Source organism: Puccinia triticina, chromosome 10A (genome assembly GCF_026914185.1).
Source record: "Puccinia triticina chromosome 10A, complete sequence".
In the NCBI taxonomy this organism is placed as follows: Eukaryota; Fungi; Basidiomycota; class Pucciniomycetes; order Pucciniales; family Pucciniaceae; genus Puccinia; species Puccinia triticina.
The window spans coordinates 4,470,639-4,482,728 of NC_070567.1; the positions used below are offsets into that span (position 1 = coordinate 4,470,639).

The window sequence follows — 12,090 nt, forward strand, 5'->3', positions numbered from 1 at the left end:
CTATAACAGGAAGCGGCCTCTGCTCGCGCTCTAGTGCTGTGGAAACTAACATACGCCGGGGTGTTAAAATGGTTCGTCCCCTTTCCCAACTTACACTTAGCAGTCGAAAGAAACAGAGGATATCAGCCTAGCTGAAGTAATTGATTCGATGAATTTAGACCGTGTTTGTTCCTACCCAAAGCGCACCGCTCGGTCGCATTTTCCCTTAGAATCCGCCGGTTCCGCCCACTGGTTCCGCCAGCAGCTTATTCCCCTCGAAGAACACGCATTATGTACAATCATTCAACACACATCTTGTCATTGACACATTTTATCTTCTGCCCGTTGATGTTCGTTCTTATATTCACTGTACACACATAAACCTCTGTGTCATATTCCGGCGTTCTGAATTGAAAAAATTTCTAGATTCCTTCAGCTTTTCCGGATCCGCCAACTTCACCCCTTTGAAAAGACATGTACTACAATCCTTTCACACACATCTTGCCATCAACACGCTCACTGTGCGCATCTTGTTCTTTAAATCTTCACTTGTTCAGTCATACTCTTCTCCTGGCGTTTTGATTTGAAGATTTTTCTAGATTCATTTATTCCTTCCTGTCCACAACATTCTTTGCCGACATAGTATTTAAATATAACTTTCCCTTATGATTATAACCCTACTCATTGCTCATTCCTATGTTCAGATTGTCTTTCATTGAATCAACCATATTTGAGCTGTCATTACATCTCATGATTGGTGGTCCACCGCCGATATCGATGAAGTTAGTCATTTTTTCGATATCGTCCGACTTTCTCGCTACCGAGCTTGAGCAGTAAGCTTATCTTGATATTGGATTGGCGAGGTTGATGAGAGTGATGTGGCTGTTCTTTCCTCATCAGTATGGAAATGAGGCCCGCAAATGGAGTAGAATAAAGCCCTAGCTTAACAAAGTCTCTCAAACGGAGGGTCCGGGCGCACTGGGCGGCTTCGCCGCCAGCCACAGTGAGCCTCCCACAAGGGTAGCCTTGTGTTAAGTTAGACAAATCCCATGATAGTGTGCATGTCTTATCATTTGTAAGTATCCTGGCACACAACACAAGAATTAGATGACATTTGGGCAATCCTCGAACTTGACACCAAGTCTGCCTGCAAGCAGGGCGAGCGGGCGAGGCCTGGGTGCGTTCAGAAGTACCTTTCTCCATTCGTAGACGGCTTTGCTGCTGATTAGTGCTCCTCATCGTGGGCTTTAGCTAGGCTCGGGCAACCCTCGGCTATAACGTCCCATCAAGCAAGTAACATATTTGTTCTTTACAACTCCCAGTCAAAACGGGCCACTTACACATCTATTATAAAAGTACACCGAATAAGATAATAAGGTGATGATTTAGATTTAGATTCGCAGGGAATCAGCAAGGACTTGTATGTTAAAAGTAAACAAAGGGGACGGGAAGTTTGCATCTTTCTGAGACGTCCCGATAGACTGAGGATGCGTTCAAGGTCAATATTCGCGCTGTTTTCCTTTGTCTGCCAGATTGAGATTGTCCATCGGATGATGGTCATCGGGGGAGTCGTCAGCACCATAGGCTTTGAGATCGTCTGCTCTTCCTCTGGCCCTTGCCAAGTCGTCCTGCATGAAGAGCAGTTCCTCTATTCGACTCAATTGTTTTTCCGCTAAAGAAACCTTCCGGCGGGCGAAGGGGTATGGCGAATATTTAATAAGCTCTCTGGATGACGATCCGTGTGTGGGTGGATTGTGGACGCGAGTTGTTGATTCTTCTAATGCTGATTTGATGTCGTCCACTTTTAATTTTCCCCTGTTTGTTGACCTCCTGTGCGCAGTAATCAACTTTTGAAGCACACATAAGTCCTCCGTTCCCTTCTTTTCTTTCTCGCTTCGGCCCTGGCTCAAACTGTCAACTTACCACGTCGGAAATATGATCGATTACGATTTCTTCCATCAAGTTTACAACGTCTCTTTGAGGATCAGTATCCCCGAATCCAAACATCATAGAAGTCACTGAAGTCGCGACAAGAGCCATGAGGCAAAAGTCATCAATCATGTTGACCAAGTATGGATTAGTGGATTGCTTTTGGCGTACAATCTTTGGCGAACAGTCCTTTTTTCGATATCCTGGGACGGGATCGCGCTTGAGTGGAATGGTCGTTGTGGGATGGGCCCGAGAACGACTGCTGATGTGCCATGGTTGTTAATTTGTGCGAAGTTGAGTGGGTGGTTTTCTCGCGGCAGGCCTTTGTTGAATATGTGACATCCATCGCAGGTGTGACAGGTTTCGCTGGTGTCGCAGGTTTTCGGCGGCCGAGACAATTTACAAATCTCTTTCCACAACGCAGTTTTCATAAACTCATTAGAAAGGTGTCAGCGGCCATCCCAGGTGAGTTGTCGTTGAAAAGGTCGTAATCGCGATTTGATTCTAACCCGAATGTCTATTTTTGGTCGTACATAACAGGAATACCCCGGTACTTTTTTTTGAACATGTCCATCAGCAATGACAACACTTCGCCCGGTTTGCTATCCATCCGGATGATCGACGGCAAACCATTCGAGGAGACTCATGCTGTAGAGATAATCGACCAACTCCTGCTCCCTCATCAGTTCAAGTGGATAACCATCAGCAATCCGACCGAGGCGCACCGAGCTATCAAGGCTATGAATATTAGAGGGGCGCCTGCGATCGGCTCTCTCGCAGCTCTGGCCTTAGCTTGTGGTCTTCTTCGTCTCTCAACTAGCAAGCAGGATTTATCGATCAAGGATGTCAAAGACTATCTCAAAGAAAGCTCAGTACTATTAATCTCTGCCCGACCAACCGCTGTGAATTTGCAGGAAGCAATTGAAAGAGTCAACGCAAAATACGATCGACTTGAAGAGATGACTATTCAAGAGCCAATCGGAAGTCAGCCGGAGAAACTAAAATCATTGATCAAAACACTAGTTGATTTGTGCAAGCTGATCTGGACAGAAGACGTAGAGAGGAATAAAACGATCGGGCGCTTAGGAGCGAAGTGGTTGATCGAGACTTTAAGTCTAAATCCAAAGGAGAAGATTTCCGTCTTGACAGTCTGTAATACCGGCTCGCTCGCAACTTCTGGCTATGGTACTGCCTTGGGGATCATCACTGCGCTACATGAAATGGATAGACTAGAACACACCTATTTCATGCAAACGACACCATATCTGCAAGGCGCTAGACTAACCAGCTTGGAGCTTCAAGCCCTTTCGATCCCGTGCTCCATGGTCTGTGACTCTGCAGTTGGGTGGCTAATTCAATCGGGTAAAGTTGACGCTTTTATCGCTGGTGCAGACCGGTAAGCTTCCCTCGCTCTTCGTACTGCGCAATCTTCTCAGCTACTGATTTGAAATAACCATTTCCTACTGATCCATCGATTGCCAACCCAAAAACATGGTGAAATTGATCAAAGAATCGCTTCCAACGGGGACACAGCAAATAAAATTTCAACCTATCAGATCTCGCTAATCTGTAAGTATGGCAATAACCCCGAACTAAAAACGAAAATTCCCGTAGTTATCGCAGCGCCGCGGACGACAATCGATTTGAAGATTACCACTGGCAAAGCGATCCAGATCGAAGAAAGAGCAAGTTTGGAAGCTTGTTCAGTCCGAGGAAAGGTCATCGGGGAAGACCAAAAAGAGGGTGATCTTAGGGTTGCTACTGTTCTGGTTACCCCGGAAAACACAACCGCTCTCAATCCGGCTTTCGACGTCACTCCTGCAAATTTGATCGATGCCATTGTCACCGAAGTCGGCGTGATTGTCAAAGACCATAACCGGGATCAATTCGATTTAAGAAGTTATTTCAAGTAATTCTTTGCATCGCATTCGTATATGACAACCTTTCAACCACGAAAATATGCACATCTGAGCCTGGAAACAAATCAATCTTCTCCTCTATATGGGAAAAATGGTCGCTGTCGTTTATATAGAAAAGGTTTATGGAGTACCCTGTAATTGTAACTTGTCTTCGTTCCCAAATCAAAATTCTCCCAACATAACATTGAAGTTGAACGCTACTGTTTGCTTCTTAACAGCTGACCTGATCAAAGGAATCTCTGAGAGCTCACATTCTACTCGTACCCAAACTCGCCGATACGAGAGATGAAAGAGTAGTCATGATTATATGCATGAGGGCATGAATTAAAAGAAATCAATACTCAGGTATAGATCAAAACAAGACTGAGGAAACTTTATCTATTAGTCGGAAGCTGAGTGCAGATAGTCGTGTCTAAGTTGGAAGATCTCATCAGGCACAAACACTTGAACTTGAATGATTGAGAAGGTAAAGAGGAGACAGAAAGAGGAATAATAATCTGAAGAAATAAAAAAAGATATTGATTGGATATGTTGAATGTAATATGATGATGTTATATAACATCATAATCTTACACAGTCTATGCACATATATATATGTATGAGTATAAGGGTCTTTTGTTAGGAATAATTAATAATCCTGCTTGGCCCTTTGTGCTAGGATTCCATAATCATTTTTCCATATCAGCCATATCAGCAGAATCTGGAGAACTGCGTCCAAGAGGATACCCATTTTTTTGAATCCACTTGGATACACAGGCCCTTTCTTTGAGCCAGAATGTCATTTGTACAGCATGTGGTAGAGGACCTCTCAAACGGGACATTTCCCATGGGAACATGTCTAATCTTTTCAATAATCTAAATATTCTTCTTCTGTCAGCATTTGACCTCCTATTGAAATCATCAGAGCTCAATTTCATGAAAAGATTGAAAAGCCAATGGTCTTCCACAAATAAGATCCTCCATGTTTCAACATTGGCATCTTTATAAAAACTTCCAATGATATTCATAACAAGTTCCATCAAGATTATATCTTTCATTGTAACAACCAAAAAATGATCTGGTTTACCCTTACATTGCTGAACTGTGTAAATAGGTTCATGCTCTTGCAGAAGAAATAGTTTCTTGAAAAGATTTGAAATTTTATTTTCTCCTTTCTTGTGGGGTTCAATTCTTGGACTATTGCTATGGGGTGTGGAGAAGATTGATTCAAAATAATGTTTGATTGAATTTTGCTGAATGTGATGCTTTGGATCAGTGTCTTGACAGCCTAGAAAACTGATAAACCTTCCACTGGTGGAGTAGAGATAATCAATTAATTTATTGATTCTTTCTGGGAAATGTTTCTCATAATTCAATTCAAATTGTAATTTTTGCTGTTCATTCAATGCTTCAATTTCCCCATCAAGGTAATTCCGGATGTCCCTTTTCAGGGAAACAGCTGACTTGAAGCTTTCTGGTGCTTTGATGTTTTCTTTTAGTGTAAGCCTTAGTATCCAAACCCAGTAAACATCTTCTTGAGTATTCAACTGGAAATTCTTGTTGGAAAGGGTTGTTATTTCTTTACCTGGGCTTGATGAAATGATTGGTTCAACATATTTGTAAAATTTAAAATTTAATTTCTCTTCCCTCTTTGGGAAATATTCAAGTGGGGAGAAATCAGATTCCCATGGTAAGATTTTGTTTCTGCTATGATCCTCAATCATTGTCCTTGATCTCTCAAAAAACCTTTGAATCCAATTGGACTCAAAGTTAGAAAGTTTGATGAAAAAATTCTCCTCTTCTCCAAAGAAATATTCCCACTTCTCAGAGTTTTTGTTTTTCAGATAGAAAATAATAATAGCAACTGCCGCCTTACTCATCAATACCTGGTCTTGTGAAATGAGAGTAGGGCTTTCTTTCGAGTCAATTGAAAACACTTTGTAGGAAGGTTGATCCTGATGACTATGGATAGCTTCCAACGCATCTTGATAAATCCATTCCAGGAGAGTGACCTGGCTCTTTTGTGACAGAGGTAGCTCACTCTTTGAGGGGTAAATCAAATGGAACAGAGAACTAGCAAACCATCTCATAAATTCATTCTGCTCTTCTAGATAAGTCGACACTGATTCATGAGGGTCAATAATTTCTAGAGACCTGAGGTTAAGCGTCCAGAGTAAACAAGCAAATGCCTTGACTTTGTGCATGAATTGGACTTCATCTACGGATGATTTGGAAAGAGTGTCATGAAATGACATCGTTAAAATTGGTATGGCTGTTCTGATCCTCATTATTATCTCTTCAGCTGTTGACTGATCAACGTGGCTCCAAATGGTTGAAATCCAAGGCCAAATTGCTGGCTCAATGTCCTTCAAATTAGCATCGCCTATAGACCGCTCATATTTTTCAATTTCATCATCCAGAGAGTCGTTTGACATGGATGTACCTTGAAAGTGGTTTGATGCGGCACTTTCAGATGACAATTCATCCATACTGGATATTGCTACATTGCCATTTTCGGTTATTTGTTTGGAGGACCGATTTCCCATACTGTTTCGAGGACCCACGGGATTGCGTGGTTTCCCTCGGCGTTTTGTGCTGGCTCCTGATTTGACTTTCAGGGAGGAAGGGGTGCCTGCCTCGTTTTCGCCTGCAAAGAGTGATACGTGAGACCGATTTTTTGGGCAAAAAACAATTCGCGATATGAAAACTATTGTTGAGCAGAAGGCTACTCACCAAGTGTCTGAAAGGATGGACGCAGTGAGTCAAGAAGATATGTAGCTGGATCCTTACTACCCCATACCATACGAGCCCTTTCCCTGCCTGGGCGACTGTAATCCAAGTCAAACTCGCCTAAAATATGAGATTGGTTAGTCTGAGTTGTCTCTTGATCAGGTGACGCCTAGGAAATGATTTGAGTAGACTGACCCCGTGGCTTCGATGTTTCCTCTACAGGGCTGCATCTCTGCGAATTTCCAAACAGGTTCTGCACGGATTGTGAATTTTCGCTAGAGCTTCCCGGTAATTCCAATCCTTCGCGTTCAACTGAAGGACTTCTTAATGGCGGGGTTGCTGAGAGTAAAGCGGCATGATGACAGCACACAAGGGCTAAAGTGAGGAAGTTTCTCATTGCTGCGTTGGGATTGTTCAGGCGCTGTGAATGAATACAGAGGGTTCCAAAAGGACTCTGGAGGGAGGTGGAGTCGTTGTCCAAGTGTCTGTGTTATGGAGTGACGATGTTTTTTTCCATCCGCAGCCTCCTAACAATTTAACTTCACATTTCAGCTCTCGTTGAAGGCCGGCTTCGTGGCCCCCTCTGCGTCGCATGCAAATACAGTTTTTCTTGGTCGCATCGAAACTTGATGTTCCGGCGCTCTCTCTAAAAGTGGAAGAGGTTGCCTCATCTCACCTGGAATTTCTCAGTCATAATTAAGTCCCTCCTCGGGGGAGCCAAGCAACCTCCGGAATTACGGGCTACAATGGAGGACTTCCCGTCAATCTGGGAACTCAGATTTTTCGCGGGGAAATCTGGGCTCGATCGTCCCAAATCCTAGATCTGCCTAGATTTCCCTGCGAAATCTGGGAAAATCTGGGTTTCCAGATCGGCGGGAAGTCCTCCAATGCCGACCCCGCGGCAGTAGAGAATGTGGTCTTTTAGTGGGGACATTTTCAAAACTTATCTCCTGCATGAGTTTCTGCGCCTTTTTTGCCTATAACTTTCGGAGGTTCCTGCGGGACAGTGCCCCCCTCCAATAGAGGGACCGAGTTAAGTTGGAGGGCAAAGCCTGCTGGGCCAACCCCCAAGCGCGTGTGGCCTAGCCATATAGCCAAGTTTGGGGGGTGATCAGGGGACAAGTCCCGCTGGGCTGACACCCAAGAACATGTGCTAAGTGCACCAAACAATGCACCCCATAGCTCAAAGTGGTGCATCACTCCGGTACATAAATAACTCACATAAGGGAGGGGGGTAGGATAATGTATTTCTAACTGCACACTGCCGGCATAATTAGCTGGGTTGAGGTTATCCCAGTTAAACTGGGATGCACTCAACCAATTTAAATTTGGTTGATCTCAACTGATGAAATACAAATCCAAGGGCCCTTGGTTTTATATTTCATTGGTTAAGATCAACCCATTTAAGATTGGTTGAGTGCATCCCAGTTAAACTGGGATGACTTCATCCTAGCCAAATATGCTGGCAGTGAGCTGGTTCTACATACATGACATGATTTTCTTACTTGTTTTTTTGTAGTTTTGAGATTTTTTTTCTCTATTTTTTTGTTGTTGTTGTGACAGAACAAGTAGGAAAAGAAAAGGAAAAGGATAGAGTAGTTACTCAGGTGGAGGCCATAATATAGCCCTAGTCATTTGTTCCAATTCAAGTAAGGGCGACCGAGTTGCTGGCAACAATGAAAGAAATCTAACAATTTTTCCGGGGTGATCAGTGTTTCTATCCCTCAGTTGATTTCTTCAACCATGACCTGTCAATTTGGTGGCTCCTTTGACCAAACCCCATGCCTTGATTGAATGGAACAAGTATTTGATTGGATTCAAGAATGGCAAACAGGGGGGGAGGAACTCGATGTTGACATCCCTTGACTCCTTGATGGATGCTCGGACCTCTTCAAAGCGATCACCCCGTCACCGTGGATTGAGGCGTCTCGGGCTGAGAGACATTGGTCTCGGCCAAAAATATGTAAATCAAGGCTCTTTGGGTGAAGTTTTGGAATGAAACTCTTGTTTTGAAAGTTAAACCATTAGTCCTTAGTTACTCATGTATGCCAATAGCTAATGGTAAGGGATGATCTCGTAGATGATACATGCAGGCACACTTCCTCAATCTCTATTTTCCAACCTGCTTATAAACCTTTAAAAATACTGAGATTAACCCTCAAAATTTGGTGCTTGGGGGTTCAGAAACATTTGACAAGGGACTATACAACAATCTAGAGAACTCTGGTCGTCGGGGCATTAAGCAGTGGCCATCTCTCTCTTGATGTGTGAAATAGCTTTAGCCGGCTGGAGATACGCAAAGAGACAAGATTTCAGTATATGACAGGTGCATTGGTACGAGGGAAAAACATCCAACTAACGTTCAAGCCCTTTGGACAAGTCTTGGTGCAGTTGAAGATAGTATGGCATCTGTAAAGAGATAGGGTGTTTTGGAGTTTCTCTTTGCGATCCTCGCCATAGGAATCACGTGAATCGGCCATCCATCTTAGGCAAAATAAATAAATAAACACGTCAGTGAGAGTAGATCACGAGAAACGTAACGCGTGGCCTAGTCTTACCGGTATGCTTGCATCAAGACAGCCGGGCCCAAGTACTCGTCTTGGTTCCACCAATAGCTGGGACAACTGGTAGCTAAACAAACAAAGAGTAAAAACGAGGGGATGGTCAGTTTAACAACGTCGGAGGTTTTGAAAAGGATTGAAACGGAGGTAGACACACAGCAGCATGCACATAGGATGCACTCGTACATCCCATCAAGCTTCTTACGGTCTTCTGGGGATTGTAAGAATTCCCCCTGGGCGGGTGGGTTGTCGTTCTTCAAGAAAGGTTCGATAGATTTGTATTGCTTGTAGAAATGGGTCATATCCGGTACAAGATCTTTGATGATGTACACTGTTGAAGATGCGAGAATGAACCGGGATGAGCTAATTTGTGTTTGCAGATGGTGTAAACTAGATGGAGTACGAAAAGCTTACTGTGAGGAAGGGGGTAGATTTTGACAGGTGCACTGGTCTCCTTGTTGATACGTTTCAAGCAAGCCAAGGTATTGACGCCGTCAATGTTCATGGCACAGCTACCGCAGATTCCTTCTCGACAGCTCCTTCGGAAGGTCAAGGTGGGGTCGAGTTCGTTTTTGATCTTGATCAACGCATCGAGGACCATCGGCCCGCATTTCTTCAAGTCGATAGAGTACGTCTGCAAGCTCGGTTTCTTACTCGGCTCGTCCGGGTTCCAGCGATAGATCGAGAACTCCTTGGTTTCCGAGGCCGCGGCCGGTTGTTTGCCGGCATGCTCTTCAGCCGGAGTGGCAAAGGAAGAAGAATTGCTGGATGATATCAATCGAATGTTAGACACCTTGATGATGGTTTCCGATCCAAGCGATAATTCAATCAGTCTCTGCTTCTCGATTCTGGATGATGGGGATGGGAAGTGCTTACGGCGTGAGTGGCTGGTCGTAGTTGAGCCGAGCGTAGACATGGTCTCAGTAAGCTCTGGATGGTTAGCATGGTTGTAGTTATGATTGATGATGTTCGGAGGTGGGTTCAGGTTTCAGTTGCGGAGGTTGTTGTTTTCGATGGCCATTCGCTTGGCATCGAGCCCAAGATTTTCTATTCCCGGAAGATTACGGGGGTCAGCCTCGGGTGGTGACTGAGGCAGTGCGGGGAGAGGAGCACTGACCAATCAGATGCGGAGCATACAGGAAAAGCTCAGCAGTCAGTCTGAGCACCTCGATTCGGATGGTCAAGTCTTGCATGGCCCAAGAAATTCTGTTCCGATTCTCTCTAATGACGTATCCATACTGCATATTTGGTGGTCAGAAGCTCACCTGAAGGTGATTCATTTTTCTCTTCCATCGACACGGGTCACACGGGTCTCCCAGATCCAGACCAGAAGCCGAACTTATGCCTTCTCCCGGCGAGTGCTCAAACACCGGTCGCATGGCGCCCACCGGAGCCTGCCGGAGTACAGCGTCACCTCGTCAAATCCGGGGGGTCTTCGTCAAGTTAAGTCGTAAAGCAAAAAGCTGCCTGCAAATTAATGAGCTTTTCTCTGCTTTTCTTCGTATGCGGTCCCGTCCCTAGCTCAACCAGGTGTGGGATGTGATGTCTCGTCGCCTACCAATACGCGGTCTTCTAAAGACTCGCCTAGTTGTCCTATTTTATTGTCATCTTCGTTTCTATTCGTGGACTCCAAAGAGTCCGCTCTCGTGTATCTTCTTTTGTTTCACTCGGGCCTAGCCTATCTTGTAGCTAGAGTCCCTCGCCTATAAATAGAGGCTCCATCCCCCGCCTGGAATGAAGCCTCAGCGCACTTTTTCCGTTCCCAAAACCGAGCTGTCATGGCCTAGCCCAAAGGGACCCTGTGTCCCCGCAGAAAGAAGAGGACCCCCGCGTTGCCGGGCACTTTAAGGGCTGTTAAGTTAGATAAGGTCTGGCCCCCAACAACGGTGGGCCGCTACGCTACACTACGCTACAGGGCCACTTAGCGTTAGCGTAGCGGCAAAAAGCGCCCGCCCATTTTGAGTAGCGTTAGCGCGCTGTTAGCGCCGCTACGCTGCGCTACGTTTCAGCGGCGCTAACAGCGCGCCAATTGTTTGTTAGTGTTAGCGCGCTGCTACAGTCACTACGCTACGCTACGCTGCGCTACAGCGCTTCTAGCGGGAAAAAAGGCCTTTTTTTCAGCTAAAAGCACTGTGGCGCACCGTAGCGCGCGCTCTTTTGCGCCCTGCGTGTGTAGCGTTAGCGCAATTGCGCGCATCTGCGCTAACGCTACGCTAACAGCTAAATCAGCTGCGCACCCTTTGCGTGTAGCGTTAGCGCAGAGAAGGCGCAATTCTGCTAACGCTACGCTAAAATTTAGCGGAATTCCGCTACGCTACGCCACGCTAACGCTGCGGTTAGCGTAGCTAGCCCACCGTTGCCCCCAAGGAGAACATAATGTATGTTTCCCGGCGCATGCATTTGGCATAGTCTTGGTCAAGAGAAAAGCCCGCATGTCTCTTGCCCCCAGCTGTATCTAAAAATGATAGTGAGAATGCCAGTTATATTGAAGGTTGCTAGTTTCCATTATCAGAAAAACAAAAACACATATTGTGTTTTGCAGAAAGCTTGGACGGATGGTCCTGCTTGCTGTGCAAAATCATGGCATTCCATGATTTAGTTTTTTTGTTTTTGCCTTGTGGCCTGAAAACAGGATCACTGCCTCTTTGGCACAGCCAGGAAGGCTGTGTCCAGTCGTGGCATTTGAAAGGCTCCAGCCAATGAATTTTCTGATCCCTTTTTAGTGGTTCTTAGTCTCATTGTTGCTACAAAGATGTCTTGGATTGGACTCGATCTTTTCAACAGGGAGAATCCTCCGGCAGGATACTTCTTGGTCTCCAAATTATGGCGGATTCGTGGGCTTGGTCCGCAACCGGCGCAATTGACCGTAAGTTTTTTTTTTCTGTAGATCAAAGTGATACTGAAACACCTGGCTGGTCTTCAGCCTCAGGTGATTGACTGCAACACTAGTTTCAAGTTGTTCTACAAAAAGTTTTTGACAACAAACAAATCAA

General features: G+C 45.1%; 1 protein-coding gene across 1 annotated transcript; it reads right to left on the reverse strand.

Annotated features, from left to right (window-relative positions):
* Window positions 1-8,774: 8,774 nt before the first annotated feature.
* On the reverse strand, window positions 8,775-10,042 carry PtA15_10A430 (uncharacterized protein; the record flags this gene model as incomplete). Its single annotated transcript, XM_053160605.1, has 6 exons — window positions 8,775-8,822; window positions 8,897-9,020; window positions 9,095-9,167; window positions 9,255-9,428; window positions 9,512-9,890; window positions 9,974-10,042. 6 exons carry the CDS (start codon window positions 10,040-10,042, stop codon window positions 8,775-8,777), a joined length of 867 nt encoding a protein of 288 aa, XP_053024562.1.
* Between the last annotated feature and the right edge of the window lie 2,048 nt (window positions 10,043-12,090).